Below are 27,273 nucleotides of genomic sequence, written 5' to 3' on the forward strand. Positions count from 1 at the left end.
CTATACTAAATAATCACATATAAAATAATGATATGGTAATTAGTTAATAGTAATTACTAATACTAAATTACCATACTATTACTATCACTATAATACTATCAATAATATAGTTATAATAAATTAAACTCACTATAACAATTAACAAACTCACTATAGCTATAGTTATACTTATAGTCTAATATAGACTATAGTTATACTTATATTATATAGCTATAGCCTATACTAATATATAGCTATAGTAATAGTATAATATTAATACTATTATATAGTCTAACTAATATTAATAATCTAATATAGACTATAGTTATACTTATACTAATATAGTTATACTAAATCACTATAACTAATACTAATATATGGCTATACTAATAGTCTAATATTAATACATTATATAGCTATAACTAATACTAATATATATACTTAATCTAATATGGTTATATTAAATCACTATAACTAATACTAATATATAGCTATACTAATAGTCTAATATTAATACTATTATATAGTCTAATATATTATATAGTTATACTAATATATAACTACTACTAATAGTCTAATATAGACTATAGTTATACTAATATAGTTATACTAAATCACTATAATTAATACAAATATATAGCTATACTAATAGTCCAATATTAATACTATTATATAGTCTAATATATTATATAGCTATAACTAATACTAATATATATACTAATACTAATAATTTAATATAAACTATAGTTTTATACTAATATAGCTATGCTAAATAACTATAACTAATGCTATACTATAGTATTAGATATAAATCACTATAATTTTTAGTATAATATAAATACTATTATATAGTCTAACTAATACTAATAATCTAATATAGACTATAGTTATACTTATACTAATATAGTTATACTAAAATCACTATAACTAATACTAATATATAACTAATACTAATATATGGCTATACTAATAGTCTAATATTAATACTATTATATAGTCTAATATATTATACTTATACAAATATAGTTATACTAAATCACTATAATTAATACTAATATATAGCTATACTAATAGTCCAATGTTAATACTATTATATAGTCTAATATATTATATAGCTATAACTAATACTAATATATATACTAATACTAATAATTTAATATAAACTATAGTTATACTTATACTAATATAGTTATACTAAATAACTATAACTAATACTATAGTATAGTATTAGATATAAATCACTATAATTTTTAGTATAATATTAATACTATTATATAGTCTAACTAATACTAATAATCTAATATAGACTATAGTTATAGTTATACTAATATAGTTATACTAAAATCATTATAACTAATACTAATATATAACTAATACTAATATATGGCTATACCAATAGTTTAATATTAATACTATTATATAGTCTAATATATTATATAGCTATACTAATATATAACTAATACTACTAGTCTAATATAGACTATAGTTATACTTATACTAATATAGTTATACTAAATCACTATAACTTATACTAATATATAGCCATACTAATAGTCTAATATTAATACTATTATATAGTCTAATATATTATATAGCTATAACTAATACTAATATATATACTAATACTAATAGTTTAATATAAACTATAGTCATACTAATATAGTTATATTAAATCACTATAATTTTTTTAATAGGTTAAATCATTATAACAAAGTATATATAACTATATATTAATAACACTATATATATTATTTATATATATATAAAATATATACTATACTATACATTATATATTATGCATATAGACTAAATTTTAGTCCCAAAGGCTAAACGGTGTCGTTTAATGGGGCTATATATATATATTACGATTACATAGACCCTTCTCCCCGCTCGACCATCTCTACTCTGCCTCTCGAGCCCCCGAGTCCCCGCAGCCGTCTCTCACGCTCAGCCTCTCTCTCACACCGTCAACAGCCCCTCGCCGTCGACACTGTTGGTCTGTTATGTTCTCCTCCTCTTCCAGTTGTTCTCGAGGCTACAGAATCACATATATTGTTTTCCCCTCTCTCGACGAGCTAACCGGTATGTGAACATATATATGCTTTTTAATTTTCAAAATCTTACATTTACTTCATGAATCATTACAGTGTTTCAATTCATTGCTAATTGATTAACTTCATTTAGAGTTTTTATCGAATTTACAGATTTGAGATTTATGGTTTTTTACAGATTTCGAATCTGATTAGGGTTTATATTTTATAGTTTTTTTTTATAGCTCCCCATCAAGCTGAATCTGCATTTTATAATTGTGGAAGGTATAATTTTATATTTTATATTTTAGGATTTAGGGTTTATATATGTTGTATAGCTCCCCATCGAGGATGAACATGTATAGTTCCCCATCCAGTCGAAAATAGCTTAATTTCTTTCCTTTTTGTTTTTGTGGGTAATTTTGTTTGTTTGTTCATATATATATGTTAGTAGATTTGAACCTGATAAATTTTTTTGGGTTGCATGGATGTCAATCAGTGATTCTACTGGTTTGGTTTCTTGTGTGTTCTCTGTTTTCTTGAATCATTATAATGTTTTATGCATTGTGTGTATTCTCTATTTGAATTTCTTTGTGTGTATTTTAAGTATATTCTTTTTGTGTGTATTCTTTATGATCTTTATTGCATTGTGTGTATTCTTTATTTGAATTTTCTGCTATTGCATTGATGATTTTTCTTTCTCTATTAATCTTTATTCTGTGTGTATTGATATAAGGAACTCAAAAGCTTTTTCTCTTGTGCTATGTAACGAGAGGTAGGGTACTTTGCCTTTTTGGCTTGTCGTTGCAATTCATGCACTTCAAATTCCTTTATATCAATTTATTTGGTGTCCATTGAACACTTATAAAAAAAGTCAGTTTTAGTTTATCCTTCTTTTTTTTTTTTTTGTGTGTATTTTTTGTGAACTGGCATCAATATGTGCATAACTGCATATTGTAAAAACTTTAATGAGCTTTTGATTTAGGGTTTATTTTGTTGTTACAGTTTTTTTATTTTTATTTTATATATCAGATTTTATATTTTTATAGCAGATTTTTTCTATTGCAATTTTTTTGTTATAGTACATTTTTTTATAGCACATTTTTTATGGCAGTAGGTTTTTTATATGGGAACAGTTTTTTATGGCAGAATTTTTTTTATAGTAGATAATTAAAACTGGAAAACCGAACCGGAACGGGTAAAACCGGAAGTACCGGCTTAGGGAGGTAACTGGTGCGTAATCGATTTTTAAAAATATAAAACCGGTACATACCGGTTTGATCCTAAATTTTATCTAAAACCGGACCCGTTACACCCATACGTGAGACTAGTTTTTTCATGATGACGATCGTGTATCTTGCGGGAGGAATGACGTGTGCAGTCTTGATAAATCACGTGGACTCTATTTAAGAAATAGAAAAATAGTAAAGTATATTATTAAAAAATAGAAAATATTTTATATAAAATTATACAAAAAATTTATTTATCTACATGTTAGTTATTAATATGCTAAAAAGAATAAAATTTAAAATTCAGTAATTAAATTTAAAAAAAAAACTAACAAAATAAATCTTGTAACTAAAATAATTATTAATGACAACAATATTTATATATTTATTTTATAATCGCTTAATGTAATATTATTACCTCTTTAATTAAAATATTATTTTTCTATTTTGATTTTACATTTTTCCTTATTTTAAACAGAATTGAAAAAACAAAACTTAAGATGTTAAGAGATGTTACTCATCATCCCACACCACATATTTTATGTATTTTAAAAAATATTTTTTATTTTATTCTTGTTAAATTAATTAAGTTGTTCTACTCATCATTCATACACCATATACTTATTATGGAAAAAAAAAATTAAAAGATATGTGGTCATGTGCTGTATGTGGAATGATCAATAGATTTTTTCTAAAAATATTATGTGTTATTACGTCTTATAAATAGAAGACTCTTATCACGTATCCTAACTCAAATGATATATTTATTATTTAATGAGAACATGAAATGTATCAAGTTCCACACTAAAAGAAAATTCCCATGAGGTTAATGTTTCTTTTTTGAAAGGGAGATTAATGAAATAAATTATTCGATATCCGGAGGCAATGAGAATTGTCACGTTCCTATTAACCCGTGGGAATGATTAAAGTTAAAGCCGATGCAAAGACGACGAGAAATACATCAAGAATTTCAAAAGTGGCATGCGCATGCGATAAATGAGAATTATATTTAGGCCATGCACGAGGAGTGATTCTGCTTGCATCTCTTCTTATATCCATCACATTATAAGAAAATTATTTATTAGTTAATATCAATTACTTCTTATAAAAATGATTATTTTTTATTAAAATAAATTTATTTTTATTTCAAAGAATCGTTTTCGTCGCAAATAATCTATATCAAAAACCCTTTTTTTTTTATAGTATCATGCAAACACGTACTACGTACTGCCGGTGACCTAATTAATATGTCATTTAATCTAATTAATTAAGCTGCTCCATTTTATACTGATTATTATGCCTTTCTTTCGGGTGGGCCGGATATAATATTAATTTGTTTTATTAAGCCGGGCTTCCTCGTCTAGTCTTAGTCGAGTTAATTAATTAGATGAAAAATATCCCCGTCAGAAAGAATATACATATGAAGTTATGAACAAGAAAGAGACGTACGTAAGACCATGAAATAACGTGCATGGAATAAATGAAGACACACGGAAATTATGAATTTTCAGCGGTAATCCGCTACCAACTTGCAGCCATGCATGTGACTGTGGGCACAAAAAAACCATATTAGAATTGAAATAATAATAATAATACTAATAATAAATAATAATAAAGGATTGAAGACTATCTTTAAATATGAAAATGCTCTCGGATTTCCTTTAGGAGCTCGTAAATTAATGTAATAGAATATATACGACTAAGTGAAATGGACTCGGAGAAAATGAATGAAACATAATTCGGTATTGGAGTTTTCGCGTGTCCAATTTTCTTTTTAATAACTCAACCACGTGGCTGCCACGTCAAGAAATAATATATCTAAGTATATTGATAAGTTGAGTATATAATTTAATTTAATTTATTAATGTTCATTTAAAGAAAAATCACTTAAAATGTAAGTGAGACTGAGAAATTTAAGACAAATTATTAGGTACGTACACATATAAGGTGGCGTTACTTACAGCTAGGCCTTTCTCGAGTGATGAATGCAGTAAATGCATGCCCTTGAAAAGAATAATTCTACTAATTATCATCTTCACATATTATTACATTTATTTATTTATTTTTCATTCTTTCCATAATAAATATATGATGTATAGATAATAAGTAATAACTTAATTAGTTTAAAAAAATAAACTAAAAAATAATATTAAAATATATAAAATGTATAGTGTGAGAGGATGAGTAGCATCCTCCCTTTTCAAATATATCCTTTACAGGCAACAATAGATCATATGAATAACGCAACAATTCGTTTTATCGGCCGTGTCCTACAAGTCGTTGAACAACAATAAACGGTCAAAATCTTTAATTTACAACCATGCAGTGCAAGCTAGCTTAGCAAAAACACAAGTTTCCCAAATAAAAACTTTACACTAAAAAGAGGGGGGGAGATGTACATGTCATTACATTAAACTCATATGAAGTACTTGAAAACCTCGTGAATTATAATAGTGCGGAAATTGTTTATAGTTTTTGTTATTTAAGTTATATATATATTAATCACACTTAAAACAAGCATCCCATTCAATAAGGAGAAAAAAAAAAAAAAAAAGCATCCCATTCCATAATACTTCATTTCAGTAGAAGCAAGTTTTATCAAGGAATTAGATAAACCCTGAAATGTCCACGACACATGGCGCCATGTATATATAGCACATATATGCATCCATGCGTGGTCTTAATAAAACAGAAGAAATTTACGATTTTCCACGCCAATGCATGTATATATGCCGGGAAGACTACTCATGCTGCCTCAAAGTGGTGCCTCAAACTAAAAACGTCATTGAAGCATATTCATGTGGCTGTCTTTCGAACATAAGACAGAACCATCACAAAATCCTTGGCTGAGCTGCCCACAGATGTCGATATTCTTTCTGATATTGGTTTTGTCTGCAACCACAAGTCTACCAAGTTGTGAAGTTGCTGTGTAGAAATCAGTGGCTGACCACGCAACAAGATCTCCACCTGTAGGGGTTTTTAACAGCAGAGACTTTCAGCAAACAAATCCCCATAGTTCCTTAATCACAAGTCCATCTATATTTCATACGGAGACACCATAGTCGAAACAGATTGGTCGTGTCGAGATAATATGAACGATGTACAGAAAAAGATGTTCATATATACACACTTCCTTTTTCAACAAAGGGGCAAAGTTAATTAAGAGTTACCTCAGCCTCACTATCAAGATCCAGTTTTTTCACAAGATACTTTTTGATAAATGAAACGGGTAAACTACCATCCCTGTGACAATTTGAAGAGCAGGTCAGTAAAAAATGGGAGTATGCATGTGCTCAATGAAGTGGCAGGAGTCAAGGTAGAATTTATTTTAAAGGGTGCTCTCATTTTAAGTGATGACAAAGCCCAACCAACAAAAGCAAACAAACCAAACACATACACTGCAGCACCCCAGAGAGCCAGTGCCAACCAAAATAATTAGACGAACTCAAATGCATCAGTCTCACAGCTAACTTAACGACACAATAATGAGTACTAATATGATTGGCTTCAGACATTTAAGCATGTTGGCTGTCCCATTCCATTTTCGGTAAATGAAGATCTCATCAGATTGTCCAGATCAAGCACTCAAACGACATTAATAGATCCACTTGATGGAAGTCCACAAAGTTCATCCTCAGTCTACTCACTGGTGGAAACTGTCTGGGGGGTGATTGTTCAACCTGATTTTCTCAGACAGTCAGACTTAACAACAAAGGCTAATAGTTAACCATCTTATTCGTTCTTATTGATGAGAAAAAGCACTGAATACACACAGGAATTTCCTGCTTCTAGAATAAAAAATGGACAAGGAATATTCTTCTGGAAGAATGCAGGTTATAAATCTCTCTTCATAGGCCAGAAACATAAAAAATCAGAAGTATCTTGCACCTTACAAAAGTAAATCACGTAAATTCAGCTTCATAGTTAACAAAACAGTAGAGTTCAAGTCCATTTATATGTCTGTTTACCAAAATTAATTCGCTCGCATACACATGTATGCACAAAATAAATAATCCACAAGACAGCATGTGGCTAACCAACCACGGTTTCTGTTCTTTTTCTTTTTATTAGTTGCGGCTAGAATATACTCAAGTCTCAACTTTTTTAACCTAGCCAAAAATATTTCAAAATTGTTAATCAAACTTTGGTCTAGAAAGTTGATTTTAGTAAAGGACGGTTGTAAGGTTTCTGCAGAACAGTTTGTCTGCAAATTACAAAATCTATGATGATAGATTTTCTCTTAAGTGCATATTAGCTTGGTCGAATGCCCTTAATGCGTGACTACTTGGAATACTTCCCTGTCTAAATTCTGTTTAAAGAAATGGTAGAATATATGCATTCTAGAAAATACTTCAGACAGAACTATTCATATGTTACTGAATAAAAGCATCACATGGACTGTACTAAGTCTTGGTTTCATCGTAAACCATGTGACAAAGGAAAGCATTTTTACCAAAACCCACATTAGCTGCATAGTTTCTATATACTCACTGAAAGCATTATATGTAATATTTGAAAAGTAAAAATGTCAAGAAAAAGGATAGGACAAATTTCATGCTTCAACAGGCAACAAACTTGGACAAGAGTGTATTAAGTTTAACAAATCAATAACATACTAGTATTTGCTAAATACCAAAACATGGCTCATGAACTATGGAACTTCTACAAAATCGACAAAGTTGATGGAGGGAGATGTTTTAACCATGGAATTTTCATATGATAAATAAAAAAGGAGAAATATTAAGCAAAGCAAAAACACAAGTACATGGCTGGAAGTGGGGTCAATAATACTCACTTAACCCGCAAGTAGCATGAGGATATCTGTGGCAGGGGTGCATCTCCCTCCCTGAAACCATTAATCAAAATTAAAACTCAATATATGAGATAAGAAGAACTGTTTAATATCAATTCTTTATCACACAAAAAGGAACGAAATCTCACTTATCATTAGAAGCAACTAATGCGAACCAGATTGGACTAAATCTTCTGTCATGCTTGCTATTCACATCAAGAGCTTGTCCTGTAATATTCAACCCCTTAGAGGCAGCAGCTCTTCTTTGTCGAGAACCTTGGAACTTTCTAGGTTTCATTGATCCTGATGGTACAGAAGACGGGTCATTTCCATCACCATGGCCTTTTGATTTATGACCAAGTCTCTTTCTTTTGGCTTTAGGCACATCTGATTCATTGTCGTGAGCATCAGGCAGTGCGGGTTTGGCCAATGTACCATGTAAGGTAAATTTAATAGATTTCGTTTTGTTTGCAGCTTCCACCAGGCAATTGATGGGTTTCCACAAATCCGTTTTCCCTTCACATGGTTCAGGATAGTCGTCTATACCTTTATTAGACATGTTTTGCTTAGATGGCTCAGCATTAGAAGGATTCTGCATCACGAAAAGATAATTGGCAAGGAAGATGTTATAAATTAAAGCAAACACATACTAATGTTCAGAGAATGAAATCCAGAATGCCCAAGTTATTAACTTCATATTTGTTTAGACAAACCACTAAGAAAAAGTTAATATTATAATTTTATAAGACCCATCGGAACTGAAGTTTTTCTTCTTTCACCTGCCGCCTATTTTGCCCAATTTCACATAGTCTCAGTTGAGCTTAAACTTACATGGCGATTTCCCACTTTCTTATCGTCTTCCTCCTTCCTAACAGGCTCATCAACAAAAAGAGTAGATTCTTGTAGAACAAGAGACTTTCTTGCAGCAGATTTTAATCTTCTTCCAATCAGACCAGGCCGGGCTGATAGTCTAGGTATGCTGAACCCCAACGAAGAGAGAGATCTCTCCTTCCTTTTTCCTGAACATGGAACTGAGGGCATCAACTCAGGTGAATCAGCTTTTTTCTCCAAAAGGGAAGACTTTAGCCCTTAAGCCTTGCAAAGTGTGGTCTGCCCTGCAGATCAGCAAAAAATTATAGCTTACTTCAAACAAACACAAACCATTTCAACGGTCAAAATCATTAACACTTTTTTTTCAATTTTTGTTGTCTTTCGATGTAGAGATTTTATGAAAATGATTTCTAAATACGACATAGTGAACAAACTGAACTGCAGCCTCAAGCATAGAATTGGCTTCACGTAGGCAAGCAATCAACACTCTGTACCCTTGGATTAGGGGGAGTGGTGGGGTTCATCCAGGCATCTCTGTCATAATTATGGATTTAATTAACATCAATTATTTTTCCATTAATAAATCAGAATGCTTCAGAAGAAGCCCCAAGTAGACCACGGAATTCAGTAATATCCAAAAAAAAAAAAAAATATCTTAGGGTCATCAAAATGGGATCTACTTATTACAAACCAAAGATACTGAAACAATAGACCAGCTATCCTGCAGAATGAACTACGTTTCAACAAGAATGAACCCTACTAAACTAGTTGATCAACAATTGAATAGCCTGCAGGACTTCCAACGCGACTAACTTCTCCCACAAGAAAAATACGCCATTTTCAGTAAAAAGATGCATAAGTTCAACAAAGTATGCTCTTTCAGAACAGAGCTTTGACATGAAACTTTCATTTTGACAAAGTATGTAAGCCCGCCAATATTCTTACATCGAACAGCTTCCAATCCATCACTTCTTTTAGGCACTAATAACTCAATAAACCTCAAAAAATAGTAAGAGACACCAAATTCTTAATATTCTGAATTTGTAGGAGTACTGATGAAATACCTTAATTTCTCCAGTGGAGCACAACCTAAATCTATATTGCACACGGGGCAGTGATTCAACTCCTCATCTGTTAACTTCTCGTATATGCAATTCCTGCAAACTGTGATCAAATTTATAAATAACAAAGCACCGGATATTTTTTAGTAGATACTTATAATGCAATTCATCCAACTTGCAGTGTAAGTTATACTGAAAGGAAACACAGCATTTAATGCAGACAATATGCTTCACCAAAAAACTGGAAAGGAAACCAGAGATTATGTGGAAAAGAAAATTTTATCTTAGCTTATGAACAGAGAGAGACAGATCCCAAGTCACATAACTAAAAAGCCCTACCAGCAGAAACAAATACTGGAGCAATGCATATCACATTTCTAGAGAGTGTTCCTGAACCATATTGTAATGACCCAAGAAAAGTCTAAGCCATACCGGGCCTATCCTCCAAAGGGACTGCTGAATGTTACAATTAGAGCCCCTTCAATCATTATAAAAGGCAAATTTACTGCAAAGAAACTTGTCAATGTTACAATTGGAATTATTTGAAATCATTACTAAGGGCAGTAACTTATCCCTCCCTCCCTCTCAAGTAATATTGAAACTCCTTCACTTTTCGCATTACTCAATTCGATGACTTCATACTGGAACACACTACATTATCAATCGGACGGCAAGAACACAATGGGACAGGATCCACCTCTGAAGCTGCCGTTCCAATTATCAGTAGAACATTCCTGCTCAAGCGTCAACAAGATTTCCAGAGGATTGCATTAAACAACCTCCTCTAGGTCCTGCTCCCCAACCCAAGGGCACAATCCAAAACTCCTGTCCATAAATTTTCCCGTCCTAGTCACAAGGGTCCACTCCCATAGCTTTGATTTGCCCAGGACATTCACTAACTTGTGTTTCCTAGAGTCCTTGACATTCGCCAAACACATTCACTAACTTATACACCATACGGCCATCCAAGTTATAAACCATACATTCACACGGTCATCGTTCATGAAAGAAACTAGAAAAAAATATCTTATGGGAAGTCTCAAAATTTCCTCTTGCTTGTTTCCGTCTACAAATTATTATATCTCAAAGCTCAAGTCCGCCAATACTCGGATATATGAAAACCCCTACACGATTAATAACATGAAGTGCATTATTCAAGTCGACTAACAATGAACCAAAGCGACAAGAATGCAATTGATCAGGAAAAGCCGCGTCACAAGAATACATACAAGATATATAGAAGACTTCAAATGCCAAGAACACATAGAACGTAAACCACAAAGATTCAAGAATAAAAGGAACGAATCGACTACTTAAACACCAAGATAAAAGAAGTGATTTAGAAACAAGAGTATATACAAGATAGAAAACTTCAAATGCCGAGAAAACATAGAACGTAAAACATAAAGGTTCAGGAATAAAAGGAACGAATAGACTACTTAAAATAAGATAGAAAAACTCAGAAATTGGAGGAACATAACCTTGAAAAACAGATGAGAAGTAGAGAGGCACTCACAGGTGTGAAGGCACTCAGATATGGTGGTGGCGTCTTCGAAGAGCTTATTGCATAAAGGACAGTTCATGCATACGGCGATTTTTTCCCTCTGTACCTTCACCGTCTGGCTTGCCATCATCATCTTCTTCTTCTTCGTCCTCTGACCCCACACACGCACAAAACAAACATAAACACCTCCTTATTCACGTACCCACATGATGCATGTCAACAACAGGCCACAAATCATGAGTTTTAACACCGTTATGGACGAGAAACCACGGCAATCACGAAGAAAAATCGTCCCCACAAAATGATAGTAATGGATGGGGTTCGACAATTTTCTTCTATTGGCTCTGCTTCCGTTAGGTAGGCGAGAAAAAAAAAAGAGAGCGTGGAATATTTTTGGAGTCTTCGACGTGGTTCTCATACGATTTGGACAATGGCAAAGAGGTTGATGAAACGTTCGAGGCGCAATTGTAGAAACACTAAACTGTAACAAAATACCACCATGAAGCCCTTATAATGTTTCCTGTGTATGTTACAAAGGCTGAATGAGTTCGAGATCGAGTGGGACGCCTCTATGTAAAGAAAACAGGGGGGTAGCCGATAGGTTGCGCTCGTGGAGCCTACGGTGTTAACCTTTACACCATCCGTTCCTCCACGTCATATTGTTTTTTATTTCCTCGTGCCTGAGAAGCTCTTATGTGATGAGTTCTCATTGGCGTCGCAATGGGCAGCCGGCGTACATTAGCATGTCACGAGGTGGTCACGTGAACGGGGCGTGTTACTTTGGGTTTATTTTTGGACTCGGGTTGGGTAGGTTTTTTTTTGTTTTTCCAAATTATTCTTTTTTGGCGCAAAGTCAAAGCTGTCAGAGGGTGCGGCTGCCCAGCTCTTCTGAGATGGCATCTAAAAAAAACATTTAGAACCTGGAAAATACAAGTACAAGTAGAGCCCACCCCCTTATTTATGATTTCATGAACGGCTCTGATCTTATCTCACCTGGATGTGCCTAGCTGTTGTTGGTTTTGCTGGCCGCTCGAGGCACAGATAATGAAGATGGGTAACTCATGCAATTTGTATGCATTTTTTATACATGATAGAGAGAGTAGTGTGTATAGTGCATGAAAATGGTGTTTCATGGTCAAAGATAAGTATGAACATAATTCTGAATCACCAAGCCCTGCAATATCTGCATGTTATCATGTGCCAATGCATGAGCAGTCTACATCTGACACATGAGATGCTTTGAGTTCTACAACTCTATATATATATGCATGACCAATTGGAAATATTGTATTATGTAACGAATGGAAAAGGCAAAGGATGCGCAAATAGATCAACGAGTTCGCATGCAGATCAGGCTGTCCGCAGAGATATTGCTGGATTCGATCACAATGCTCGTTTACCAGACCCCCAATATTTGTCTTGCATCTTGATTTTATCAACGTACTTTGGTTGTTTGTCATTTATTTTGTTTCAGAAGGCAATATAATTAGGTTGGTAATCTGCGACTTTCCCAGGAGTTTGACAACAAAACAAAGAGTTAAAAGAGTCCCAGTACTTAATGACAAAGCTAGGTTAAATGTAAGAAAGTTGTAACATTGGAAAGACGTTTTGGTTTTGTGGAGGTGAAACTACAAGAGCGTGCTTCCAAATGGCAGGCCACTGGCTCATATTTGCCAGACTGATCTCATGCAATATATATGGTCTGGTGACTGGTGAGGCCGATGGAGTTCTTCGGATGTGTTTCCGGTAAAAAGAAAAAGAAAAAGAAAAATTATTCTAAAGAAAGAAGGAAGAAAATGAAAATTGTGGCCAGACAAGGATCCATGCATGAAGAAAAAAACTAGAACACTGAAATATATGATCAGCCAGTACTAATGAACTAAAAAAGAAACGTTTCTGATCAGCTTGCAAATGAAGTATGATTTTTTTTTTTTTTTTTGCTTTGAAATCCTTTTGTGCTGTGCTTTCAAAATGGATTAGTTTGGTGAGCATTTAATAATTTAAGAAGAGAGGAAAAACTTGAAGGTTCATCAATGCCGGGTTTATGCTCTGATATCTCTACTAATTTTGGCCGAAACAAAAAAGAGAAAAGAGAGAGTAGAACGTACCCGGTGTTGAATAAAATCCCTATGAGCTCTAGATTGATGTCATTGTGCAGTGCTCCTCCTCCTACTCTCTCATTTCGGTCGCTTGATCTTCATGCATCTTTAAACTGATCTTGTTCTCTCCTACTTTCCACCTTTAAGAAAAGCGTTTCTAAACGTATGTGCGTATACGTTTTTTGGACTCTAATGAAGCGATACGTGTAATTTGTGTACTATGTGTGAAGCTCTGGTGACTCATGCAAGAGATCATTTATTTCTATGCATGGAATTTATTCTCTTAGACCCTGATTTTTCATGAATTTAATAAACTGATCGATGATTAGATTGTCCAAAATCATTAATATTCATGCAAAAGCTGTCACAAAATGGGATTCAAGATCTGATCTGTGTTCATCCACATTATTAATCGGTTCCTGTTAAGGAAAAACACTTCATAAATTGGATACACTATTCACCTATCTACGGTTTCCATCTATTACAATTTTGCTCATCTTTATACTTCATAATTTCCGCCAGGACTTATTGAACACGAAGGCTCTTCATTATCGCGTCAAGAGTATGCCTCTCTCTCTCTCTCTCTCTCTCTCTCTCTCTCGCGCACACACGAATCCTCCAAAAGATATGCCCCCACACTGGATCGTGTAGAGTGTAGACATTGCATTTGCCTCCCAAATGTAGTAAACGACAGGCTATTTGAAACGAAGACCGGGTATCAACTTTAACAATTCTTGGCTCCTTAAAAGGAAGAAAGAATATTGAGGGGAGGACCGGAGTGGAAATAAGAGTAACCATAACAATAAGAACAATAAGAAGAATTGTGAATCAAAATTGAAACAAGAAATTATTCTGGCGACTGTTTTTACACTTAAATGAGTTGGTTCTTAAAACCAATAAATCAGATTGTTGATAATTTAGTGAACTCGCCATGCTTCCTTGGCATTAAAACACTGCTGCCACAGGCGAGCGATGCTGGTCGAAAGTTCCCTCCACAGAGAGAGACAGACAGAGAAAAAGCAATTAGTTCAGGATACTGCATATGAAAAGAAAGTCATGGTGTTCAAGCTCGAGACTCCTTTACAGCAGGAACACTTGATGTGTTGGTTTGGATTCTAAGAACCAATCAGTCCCTTGCGGTGAGAATAATAAACAATTAGTAGAAACAGAAGAGAACAACCGATTCCAGTGACAATGACCACCTGCCAACACAAACGGGGAAATCATCCAATATTTTTTGACAGAATTTTGTGCAGAAATCTACAGCCAAATTCACCAGCAGAACTTGCAAGCATACCCATTTAAACATGAATCCATGGTTATCATTCCAAGTATACGGGATATTCATGCCAAATATTGCGGTCACCAAAGAAAAGATGGATACACAAACAGTTCCAGAACTTAGAAAGAGCTCCAACTGCAGCCATTAAGTAGGTGAAGAAATTGCAAATTTATAAAACCAATATAAGCATTCCAGGACTTAGCAATACCCCCAACAAAAAAACACATTGATATTAAGTGATACACAACATTAGGAAGATTGAATCACCTGAATCAGCTGATTTCGATGATTGTCAAGCTGTAGAATAACCAAGATTATATTCAGATCATAAAAAACTAAAACACAGCACAATAGTCTGGAACAAAAAAAAAAAAAACTAAAGATTTTTAGTTGACCTGAATGTTGATGTAATCTTCTGTATCATCAATGTATTCTCGCAGCTGCAGAAGCTCAAAATCAGTAATTAAAAAAGTACGAGGCATAGCATTCATCTTATCAATAATCTTCAAAAGATTTAGCTACATTTTGGAAACCTAACCTATTGCAGCAGATTTGAAGTTAACAAACAGAATCATGCATGAGGAAGAAATAAGCAACACAGATCACAAAAGGTGTCCATGTTAGTTCAACTGATCATGACGCCCGCCTTTCCATAAAGGGTTATTCTGTTCTGGTTTTTGCAGACAATGTACAGGGTATGCGGATGACATTTGGCACCAGAATATCAGTTAATGCTAAAAAGAAACCAGTGTGTTGCCTTAAAAAACAATAAATACTTATTTAAAATGAAACGGCATAATTCTAACACTGAAAATGGTCAAGAAACCCAGGACCAAAATCTTCATAATAAGCAAGCAATTCAGGTCCATTAAGTAGTGATTCAATTTTCTAAACCAAATTTATTACCTTCATAGCCATAATTTTCATATACTTTTCCAGAAAGTTGCAGCAAACACTTTATCTTCACTAATTTTTTTAAAAATAAATCTTTACATCCTTAAATGTAAAGACATAAATACGTGAATAAAAACACAGAAAACAACACACACACACACACACAGAGCGATATACAGTCATATGTGATATGTCTGAACGGGAGCAGTAAACATTGTTAATTATGTGAACCAATATCATGCCATTTCAAGAATGGTGGCTTCCTTGTGGTAAGTTCACATCAAATACATCAAGATTGGAACAAAAACAAAGAATTGTAAGGCATTGGACAGGAACGTTAACAGCAGATGGATTCCACTGGCTTGCTTATTTACTAATTCAGGAAGCTAATCAACTAAAGGGAAGCAATAGTGCAAATAAATAAATAAACGCATTTTTTATATCTAGTTTGCATTTGTAACCACTTTCTCCTGACAACCTGGTACAGGAATTTTGAAGGATCATTCCTCTCACAATAAGAATGGGTGGGAGGGTGAGATAGCGTGTTGAAGACTCACTGGATGTTTGTGAAACTTATCGATGCAGAAATTTGAATGACAAACTTATGTTCTTTTCACAGCAGATTCCAGGTACATTATCTTATAAGTTTCTTTCCTTCAACATTCCTCTTTTACTACAGTAAATTTTTCATAAAGGCAAGTGTGTTTAACCAAATAATGAAGTCCCGACTGTGTGACTGTGAAAAGAGCCAGAACAAGTATTACAAACTAATTGTGTAAAGAGAAATGAAGAAAAGTGTGGGGGTGTGTGCGTGTGGGGTGTGTGTGTGTGTGTGTGTGTGTGTGTGTGTGAGAGAGAGAGAGAGAGAGAGCACTATTCAACCTTAAACCTAAGAACGAATTCTCCATCTATGAATGTATAGACCCACACCTTGATAGCAATGGTTTTAACATCTTTAAAAGGAAAATATTACTGACAAAAGAGAAACTTTCAAATTCACATAATTCATGAGCGAAGCCTTATTACTCGCCATTCAAAGATCCAAACACTGTTGAGAGTGCTATGTTAGTTTAACTTGACTCCAAGTTGGTCAGCAAACTTAATTATCAAAAAAATAAGTTGGTCAGCAAACTAACACCAGAAGACCCAGTTCCAGTGACAAAAACCCTCCAACTCATCTCTACACTAATCCAATTAAAAATTACTCCTTGCCAGTCACCGATGGTAGCATCTTCCCTTCATGATTTTTTACAATTATCACGTCTCAAATTTGCCTTTACATTGTAAAGTGCATTCTACATATTGTTTCATAAAGAACCCACAATCAACAAACAAACAGAGAAAGAAAAAGCAACTTTATCACATACAGTGGTTAATCTGTTCAATGTGCCATCAATTTGCATGAAGTAAGCCTGCAAAATATATTCTTTCCCGGTTGAGACTTCAATTCAGATAAAACATGACATATAAGAGTTAAGTCAACATTACGACCTCCAATAACATTTCAAGCTCCTCAACATCATTCTCATCTCCACGAAGTGTTGCCACACTTGCTCTGCTTGCTCTGGATATCTTTGAGCCTATGGTAGGAGAGGCAGAAAACCAATTGGCAGCGCCAGAGCCACTAACTGGTGAAGATCCACCGGCCAACTTTCTTGACAAGTAAAGGTCAGCCATGTCGTCGTCATCATCAAGTAGTTGTTCAAGTTCATCTCTAACCTGCAATTAGTGATAAGCAGCGGATGACTCTTTGCCTAAGAAAGCAAAGGGAATGATAGATACATTTTCTTTCATTGCAACATTGTCAAGTTATGATCAAATTCACACAAAAAACTCAGAGTGATAGTGGTCCATATAAATTTTGGAACAACATTGTCAAGTTATGATCAAATTCACACACAAAAATTCAGTGATAGTGGTCCATAAATTCAGTGATAAATTTCGATAAGATAAGTTCTATTGATTATCAAAAGGCATTATCTAAGCAGACAAAGTATGCATCAGATACACCTAATGGGCGTGCTGTTGCTGATGGAAATAGAAAAAAATGCAGAACCACAAGAAGCATTCTCAACCAACTTCCACTGAGGTGGCATTACATACTTGAAAGCAACCAAAATGATATCTGTCAAGGTTTCACGATGTGTTTTTATTGCCAGTCCCAACTTATATGGCCAGTTATGAAAACAATCCAAAGCCATAGATGTGAAATATTAGGCACAGAATAAAAAAATCATGTTGTTTGTATATTGATCCAAAGCCATAGATATGAAATAAAAGTCACAAATTTCTTGGACAGGGTTCGTAAATGGATCATTATATGATAATTTACCTGTCGAGTAAAAAACAATAGTGTTAGATTAAGTACACATGCTTCTGCTATGAAATATTGTAGATGAGGATCTTCTCATATTTTCTGAAATAGATATAAATTTTCTTTTACGAGAGAGAGAGAAGAAGAGATTGGATGGTCTGTTTCTCAAGCGCCAATATTTTCATATTTCTTGCCTTTATAATTGAAAAATACTGATTCAGATGCAAACCAATAACAAAGAGATTCAAGTTGGCTTGGTTGTATTTGAATTGAAAAATCAAAGATCAAAATCCTCCATCACAGGTAAAGATGATATGATCCAAAAATGAATACTTTTACGCTATTTTCCTGAGTCTTTTTGGACATATACAAACAACAGAAAATAAACTGATAACGCTATACATTGGACATAAAATTATCAAAATGGCATGGTATGCTAGAAAAAACATGATTTTGGTCAGTAACTACGGAGAATGAGAGAAGAAAAACCAAGTTTCAATAACACATAATATATATTTATATATATATATATGTTAGGAGTATGCGAAAAGGAAATATTAGGAAGTTATTCAATTATTTTTCTCAAATAAAAGGTCAATAATCCATATTATACAATTTCTTAACTGGATAAAAATCATTAAAAGAATGGCTTTGATAATATAAATTTTCTAGTTAGGACATAGAAGTACAATGTATCTCATATGACAAAAAAAAGTGCATACCTTTTGGACCCGAGCAGTCAACCTCGTCATTGCACTCTTCAATTTACGAACCCTGTCCAAGTTACGACTACTAATCTGTATAGAATAACAATTCAGAAAAAGAAGTTACAAGAAAGAAAGGACGAAAAAAAAAAAAAAAGACGAGGCTTTAGAGCATTAAGTGTAGACAGTTAAAAACAGGGATGAAGAATAAAAGCAGAAAAGGAGTTTCCCTTGTGATTAAGAGAAGTTAATTAACCAAATAGACTTGAGCATATGGAGTATACAGAAGAGCATACAGGAGCAAGATAGAACCAAAGCCAAGATTAAGAAAAATATAGTTGGAACTTGGAAAATGATAATCTTACAACTCTTTTACAAGTTTATTTTCAATTGAAGGTGGTTATGTAATATTAAACTTAGTTTTAAATGAAGTTATACAATTACATTGAATGGTTGTAGAATGAGTTGTAAAATAGTTGTCGGTTATTATCCATATAACTCATGTTTTTCTTTTTTCTTGTTTTGATAAGTAGATATAACTCATGTTTTTCTCTGGAGAAGTTCTGAAGAAATTAAGAAGATACAGATGTAAATGGCCCAGTGATATTACATTGTTCCCAAAGATTTTGGCACATTACATGCAACCCAACTACAAAAGGCAACCGGAACCATAACAGGACCACAAGACCAGGGTAAAGAGGGGTGGGGTGGGTAACTACCAAAAAAGCAAGACAAGGACTACTTCAAGGAAGAGGAAACACGCAAGTTCTCACCTTAGAGGTAAGATCATCAAGTGCAGGATAAGCAGCACTCTCCAATTCCGTTGTACGTGCAGCAAGGAAACTACAAATAGCCTCCAAAGCTACCTCCAGGGCCCGGAATTCAAAAGGGGACTCTACATTGCATAAACTAGATCATTCAGATATCAAGAAATTTAGAAACAAATGCAGTCCTAATACGGAGAATGCTTGTAAAATAAGCAGGATGAAAAATAAAACAATTTCCAAAGCATCAAGGGCAGTCCCAAATTCCAACTCTTCACTAATCAAATACTATTTTGAATTAAATTTTAAACCACTAATCAATATCACATACCATCTTCTTCACTGGCTTCCATGTCATTTTGCCCACCCGGGTACTCTTTTATGTTGACTTGACCTTGGCGAATGACATTGACAGGAGGCAAGCGCCTATGAAGTTCCTCAACGACAGGGATAACATATTCATCGGTTGGATCCCGAAGCAGTACCTATCCCACGATAAAAATAACAATTACAATCTGCAAACGAAGCTCAAAGCCTCAAACTCAAACTCAATTGAAACTTCCCTTAGTTTATTTCCACGTATCAAGTCATGCCATCAGCAATCAGCTCATCGAGCTTGAGTCAATGGCAGACGTGTTCCACATAAACCCAACCTTTTCGTCCTCGCTTAGACATAAATTAATGTATCACTAAACGCATACTTCCTATTTTTTTATTTTAAATGATTAATTGATCCCAAATAAGACTATTACCAGCAAAGCTAAAATAATTAAATTTAATGAGTTAGAATTATTCCGAGTACACTGCAAAACACCTCTGACAATGAAACCGAAGAGCAAGTCTACGGGACCTAATCAACAAATTTACTGTGTTAACAGGAGAGAGAGAGTAACCTCTTCGGCTGTGATAATTGCCTTGATATGCTGAAAAACCAAAAAGTAAAAAAAAAAAAAAAAAAAAAAAAAACAAAAAACTCATCAGCCTCAAAGCATTCAAAAAGCGTAGAACGCAAAAAATCAAGACAATCAACCCCACCGGGCCGCCGCCGCCGCCACCCCCCCCCCCCCCCCCCCCCCCACAAGAAAAGAAAATAATAATTATAAAGCAAAAGAGAGAGATGACCTCCAAGTTAAGAACAATGGCCTTTTCACGGCCAAGGATGGTAGAGGGGTAGGACAACAAGGGGTCGAGGATGCGGAGATCGCGGGCGTGGATGTGGACGCGGTGCATGATGGCGTACTTGTCCACGTCCAGGACCTCCCCTTCCCCCGTGCAGTCCATCAGTATCCAGCTCCGAGCCACCGTCTGGCTCTTCTTCTTCGCCACCACCGCCACACCGGGGTCCACCGGTACCACCTCCCCGTCCCGAACCATATCTCTCTCTACCTCTCCCTCACTGTTTCTCTCTCTTTCTCACATCACCAATACTCTCACAAACCCTAACCACCACCTTTCTTGAATACCCAATTACCGGATGATATAAATATATTAATTAAGAAAAAAAGGGGAGATTCGCTTGGAAAAGAGACTAAATAGGGGTAAGAGTTTTATGGATTATTTGTTATGGATTGGTTGGAGGGATTAGGGGAAATCAGTCTTGGGTGTTAATGATTATCAGATACAGACGGCAGACCGGGCACGTTAAAACTCCTGCCGCGCGAGGACGTATCTCGATCTCAATGTGAGAAATTTCATAAATGTTGGGTTCAGCTTTTCTTTCCTTTTTTTTTTTAATTAACACCCTTTACTACCCAAGTATCTTTCTCGGTAAACCTTTTAGTTTTTGGATTCCATTTTAACCACTTTCAGCATGAATGACCGGATGACAGAGAATCGCTTCGGTCACTCGATGGCTGATGTTTATTACGTGTAGGGAAAGAGCTTTGGTCTGATGACGGGTTCTGTCAACGTGAGCCTCGGTTCCTTCCAAAAAAGTGAGACCGACCGTGTGCTGGCAATAGAGTCCAATGCAGTTCTCGATGTTCGCCGGATCCATTATGGCGTGCGACATGTTGCCGTTGTAACGAGGCAAGGTTGGTTCCAACCCGGGGAAGACCGATCCGGGTAAGGACTTTAGTCGTGGGACTGATAACTTCAGTTGCCCACAGTCTGGTTGAACCTTGAACTACTTTCTTCAAACAAAAGCAGAAGATCGGTGAGAAGAAATATTGGTTTTTTAATATAATTTGTTAAATTATATAAAATTTTGTTATTATAATTTGTATTTAATATATCATCCTAATTTATAAATTTTCTTATATATAAGATTATGTGTGGATCAAATACTCAACAAGCGAAAGCGAATTTTAAAATATATTCTTTAAAAAATAATGTAATATATTTTTTTAATAATATAACATCACAAGATAAGGTAAGTATATATTATGACACTTATATATTTTGAAATTACTTAATAACTAATTACTAGCTACTGAATCTTGGTGACCCACATTTATAAAAATGTATAACAGCTTTTTATTCATATCCTTTTTTTTTAACCATTTTTAATCTCTGTAGTGGTTGACAAACAAACAAATATATAGGATATAGATCAACAATAGACAATTCCTTCTTTTTCTTTGTCTTTGTCGTCATTTTGTTTCTATTAGAAACAATAGCATCATTCATCAATTTAATATTGTCCAAGAAAGGGAAAGAGAGGTTAGATCATTGACTTGATCATAAATATCTATACTATATATAATAAGTGGGGATAGTTGTGAACAGTAGTTTTTGTCATCCTCTGTATTGTAATCTGTTTTTTGTGTATTTTCTCCTTTTTATCCTTTTGTTTTAACGTTTTGTGTATGTTTAACTGTGAGTATTTTGGTCTTTTGAGGGTATTTTCATCTTTTGATTTTTTCCTTCTCGAGATATATCATTCGGTTTTAACTCTATCTTTGCCTTTATTCTTCTGTTTTAACTCTCTCTCTGTCTTTTTTTTCCTTCCCGAAACGCTTTCTCTTCTCTCTTCTACGAAAGTGACGCTCTCTCTTCTCTTTCGCTTTCTCTGCATTTGCGTTGTCTTCTCACGGCTTCTCTCTTTGGTTTTTATCTCTGAAAGCAACACTCTCTCTGGTTTGTTTTTTGCCATTTTTTTTTCTTTTCGATGCTGTTGATTTAGAGATTTTACATGGGTTTGTTGGGTTTTTTTTTTTGGTGCCGTTTGTTTGGGGATTTTATATTGGTTTGCATGTTGGGGTGCTGTTCGTTTGCGAAGAAATAAACTTCTCTTCACATTTGTATGTTGTGGGTTTTTTATATTTTTGTATTTTTTGCAAAAAAATTAACTTTTTCTTCAGGTTTGCATGTTGTGGGTTTTTTTGTGTTTTTTGTGAAAAAATATACTTTTTCGTGAGTTTGTTAATTTTTTTTTTTTTTATGTTGTTGGCTCTTTATTTTTTCGCATTTTTTGTTTCATTGATAGTTTTTTTTCTCATTTCGTTATTTACAGATTTTTTAAGAGATGCAGCTTTTTTGGTTGTTCGATTTTTTTTCCTTCGGATTTGCATGTCGTGAGTTGTCTATTTTCTATTCTTTGCTTTTGTTTATATTTTTTTCTTATGTTCGATGTGGGTTTTTTCCTGTGGATTTGCATGTTGTGAGTTTTGTCTTTGGTTTTTTTTTTCGCATTTTTTCGTTTCATGAACTCGGTTTTGTTGGTTCTCATTTCATTTTTTTAAAAGATATATTTTTTTGGTTGTTTGATGGTTTTTTTTTTTTTTTTTTGTGTATTTGCATGTTGTGAGTTCTCTGTTTTGAGTTTTCTCTCTTCGGGTTTGTTATTTGCAGCATTGGATTTGTCTTCATTGATTTTTTCTATAGATTTGCATGTTGTGAGTTATTTTTATGTCTTCATTGATGGGTTGTTTTGGATTTTTTTGGTTGTTTGATGGTGTTTTTTTTTTTTTTTTTTTGTGGATTTGCATGTTGTGAGTTCTCTGGATTTGGATTTTCTCTCTTCACATTTGTTATTTGCAGTGTTGGGTTTGTCTTTGTTGATTTTTTTTTCTATAGATTTGAATGTTGTGAGTTATTTTCTATTCTTTACTTTTGTTATTTAAATGTTTTTGAAATTTTTTTATGTTCGATAGGTTTTTTTTCCTGCAAGTTTGCATGTTGTGAGTTTTGTCTTTAGATTTTTTTCTCTATTTTTTATGTTTGGTGGGTTTTTTTTCAATATAGATTTGCAAGTTGTGCGTCAGAGGTCTTTTTTTATTGTGTAGTTAGATGGAAGTCAGTTTATGTTTAGTTATTTACTTTCTTTTTGTATGTTATTTGCTTGCATGTTGTGATTTTTCTGGCTTTTTCTGTACTACATGTAAATTTCTTAAGTTGCTGATTTTTTAAATTTTAATTCATTATGTTAGAACACAAGATTTTTTAGGTTTGGGCTATTTAGTTTGAGGATTGTGTTTGTAGATTTTTTCATTTCTATATAAATCTTTAGTATTTTTTGTTATAATTTTATATTTCATTCTAGAAATATGCGGTTACTTATCTATCAAGATTTCTTCTTATTGATTTATTGTGCATTTTTTCGGGTGTTGTTAGTTTGGTGATTTTACATAGATTTGTTGGTTTTTTTTTTTTTTTTTTGTCGTTGGTTTGGTGATTTTACATGAGTTTGTGTATGCTGTGAGTTTTTGGTTTTTTTGAGAAAAAATAAACTTTTCCTTTCGGATTTGCATGTTGTGGTTTTTTTGTATTTTTTGTCTAATCTAGTTTTAATATTAGGTATGGTTTTTTCTTTTTCTTTTTTTCTTTCTTTGTGGTTGAGGATTGCATTTTTTTTATTGTTTTGTTCACATCCTGTGGTCGATGATGCGCACATATGGTATTTGTTTGTTTGTAGAATAAATATATGGGTTCTTTTCTTTTGCTATGTTGTGAAATATATGGTTTTGTTTCAAGTTTTAAAACTGATTTTCTTTTTTTAGGTGGTAATGTGGTGATGCATGATCAGATATATAATTATTTTTCCCGAGTTTAAGTGGGTGTGTTGGTACTGCAGATCTGTTTTGTTTTTAAAGGCTGGTTTAAGTGAGTGCTTTGATGCAGCTTACTTGTTACAGTCAGCTCTGATGAGAGGGTTACGTCTAAGATACGAGAATTTTTTTTGTATTTTATTGCTCATTATTATTATATTGGTTACATGATGTGGTTTTTTTTTTTTTTAGTTTCTATATTTTTTTGTATGTTTCAAGATTTGATATGTAATATATATATTGAACAAATGAAAAATATATATTTTGTTTATTTTCGTTTTGTTAAATTATTATCTTTTTTCATTTGATGTTATAATGACTAACTGGTTTTGGCCTTTTGACTAATTGGTTTTGGCCTTTTTTTCAGGTTGGTATCTCCTTTTACAACCTTTTGTAATTTGTTTTTATTATTTTATTATTTTTAATTGTGAATATATCTATTGTATGACATAGATTTTTTGTTTATTTTTTATAGAGGGTTTCTAACAATAGAATTCACATTAGAGTTTTATTTTAAAGTTTGTCTTTCTCAACTATTTCGTTATAACATGTGATTATTAATTTATCTATACTATATATAATAAGTGTGGATAGCTATGAACAGTATTTTTTGTTGTCCTCCATGTTGCAGTCCATTTTTTGTGTTTTCTCTTTTTTGTCCTTATGTTTTAATTGAGCTTTTTCAATTCAAATAATACAATTATAAATCAAAACATAATTTTTATAATAAATTCTGTATTTTTTTGCAGGAGCATTTACCATTCTTATAAAGTATGGCCAAAGAAATCTCAGAAAAAGAATAGATAATTGAACTCCGTGTCGAATCTACAAATATAGAGCAGATGAGCCAACAACGGCATAATAATTTTAATATCTTATCAATTAATTCTGCAAAACAGAAAGAAATATGTTAGTTACTATGATTGTAGCATGAACTTTAGTTATTGTTTAGGACTTAAAATCAAACTACATTTTGTAAACTTATATCAAGTTTCTTTTGCATATATATTACTACGCTTTTTGCATATATTATTTGTTTTCTTTCACATTTGATATATATATATATATATATATATATTTTACAATTAGGTTATAACTTTTTATTGTTATATGATTTATAAATTTGTAAGAAAATATATATTTTTTTATAATGCAATTGTGTTATTTTTATTTCTGTCTATATATATTTCACACATATATATATATATATAATCACCATATATATTTTGTTTCCAATGGGCAAACGTCCCTTGGACGTTTCATTACTACTGGTGTGTGTATATATATATGCGCGCATATGTATGCTTTTGTTGTCCGAAGTCACTATATATCTACAGTAGTGAACAAGACCAACATGAGCGGCAGCTTTTTAAAAGAAAATGTTTTGATAAATTTTATATATTAATTTTTAAACATTTAATGTTGCTTGAGAAATTTGGTATGATTTGTAGAATGAGATGAGATAATTTTATATAAAAATTAAAATTAGAATAAAATATTATTATTATTATTATTTTATGATTTGAAAAAGTTAAATTATTTATTATATTTTGTATAAAAATTTAAAAAAATTGTAATAATAAAATAGGATAAAACATTTTTACTGTCCAAATGAGGCTTAATCAGAAAATTATATATAAATGTTGTGGAACTCATTTTTATGAGTTTATTTATCACATTGTAGACATGATTAAAACACGAATAATCTTAGGGACCTAAATACTAGCAGTGACTCTTTGGATGCTATCTTATGCTGCTGCTGCTGCTGCTGCTTCTTGACGGTTCGGTTTTCCTTTGCTTCGGTGAACTTTTCTCTCTGTGGGAATATCAATTGTTTTTCGTGATCGATAATGTGAAAGGGATCAATGGTAGCGTAATTTTCTTACCAAGGAATCATGTCACAAAGTTTAGTTGCACTCTGCACATCCAATGAATGGGCTTAATTAAGCCAAATTCTAGTAATTGGATGGGCTGGACTTCTCAAGCCCAAGTTCCCAAAACCTGCGAGAGCCTGTTGTGGATTTCTGGGCGCTACTGCAATTCACCCTCTCTGGAGCACAACCAGAGCTGAAGACAGCCAGCCGAAGTGATCATGACATGGATTCAAGGTCCCACATCCCATCTCATGAGCTGAACTCAACTCTCTTAGTCCATGCATTCTATAGCTGATGGATGCACCACGTCATCAATCATTTTCACAAATTTTATTATTTATTCATTATTTTGAATTAAAAATCTTTCAGTTTCTCTTGTCAGCTTTATCTTCTTCTTGCTAGAAAAGACGTCCTTTCTTCTCATGTGATATAAACTATTCGGTTTCTCAACCCTTCCTCTACTTTTATTGAGAGGAAAAAAGTCAAAACATTTTAAAACAATTGACATCTTATCTGATAGGGGAGAAGTTTTTGTTAGAAAGTCGCAAGTTATAATATATATTCTAATAGAAAATGCTATGAATTATACTTCTTTTTTTCTACCATATATCTTATCGTTGTGACGATGTGATATTCTTCTTCAACATGAATTGAATAAAAAAAATAGAAGTTAGTCTAATGATTGATGAGTAATATCATATTAGTACAATGTAATAAAAGTAAGATGAAAGTGTGATCTCTAACATAACTTTATTCTAATTAATCCAAAAAATGTAAATGCATGTGGATTTGGAAAGAAACAGAACATGTAGTTTGAAACCACGAATACCATATGCAACTTACATAAATGAAAACTAGATTGAATTGTATGACCAATGTTGATAATTTTTGTCTCAATAGTATGGTCGGATGACCCTTTCCTCTTAAG

At 33.1% G+C, this 27,273-nt stretch overlaps 2 protein-coding genes and 1 long non-coding RNA gene across 4 annotated transcripts; 1 reads left to right on the top strand and 2 right to left on the bottom strand.

Annotated features, from left to right (window-relative positions):
• Positions 1-5,778: 5,778 nt before the first annotated feature.
• Positions 5,779-12,214, bottom strand: LOC121260745 (E3 ubiquitin protein ligase DRIP2). The gene is given in 8 exon segments (XM_041166342.1): positions 5,779-6,205; positions 6,409-6,481; positions 8,034-8,084; positions 8,180-8,622; positions 8,862-9,105; positions 9,107-9,145; positions 9,926-10,025; positions 11,439-12,214. Coding segments are annotated over 8 exon segments (1,242 nt in total). The 5' UTR covers positions 11,560-12,214; the 3' UTR covers positions 5,779-6,034.
• Positions 12,215-14,337: 2,123 nt separating this feature from the next.
• Positions 14,338-21,363, bottom strand: LOC121237322 (magnesium transporter MRS2-I-like). 2 transcript variants are annotated; one of them, XM_041134016.1, is made up of 11 exons: positions 20,606-21,363; positions 20,377-20,406; positions 19,815-19,968; positions 19,493-19,614; positions 18,738-18,812; positions 17,193-17,420; positions 17,069-17,113; positions 15,203-15,247; positions 15,075-15,104; positions 14,823-14,942; positions 14,338-14,727 (listed from the first exon to the last, which is right to left on the bottom strand). In XM_041134016.1, the coding sequence occupies exons 1-11, from the start codon at positions 20,855-20,857 to the stop codon at positions 14,641-14,643; spliced, it is 1,188 nt and encodes a 395-aa protein (XP_040989950.1). In that variant the 5' UTR covers positions 20,858-21,363; the 3' UTR covers positions 14,338-14,640. The 2 variants fall into 2 exon arrangements, with proteins under 2 accessions (XP_040989950.1, XP_040989958.1); XM_041134024.1 differs by lacking the exon at positions 20,377-20,406.
• On the top strand, positions 21,026-21,741 carry LOC121237335. The gene is made up of 2 exons (XR_005934908.1): positions 21,026-21,164; positions 21,357-21,741. It is a non-coding gene; the product is annotated as an uncharacterized LOC121237335 (long non-coding RNA).
• The last annotated feature ends 5,532 nt before the right edge of the window (positions 21,742-27,273 follow it).

This window comes from Juglans microcarpa x Juglans regia, chromosome 1D (genome assembly GCF_004785595.1).
Source record: "Juglans microcarpa x Juglans regia isolate MS1-56 chromosome 1D, Jm3101_v1.0, whole genome shotgun sequence".
NCBI lineage: Eukaryota > Viridiplantae > Streptophyta > Magnoliopsida > Fagales > Juglandaceae > Juglans > Juglans microcarpa x Juglans regia.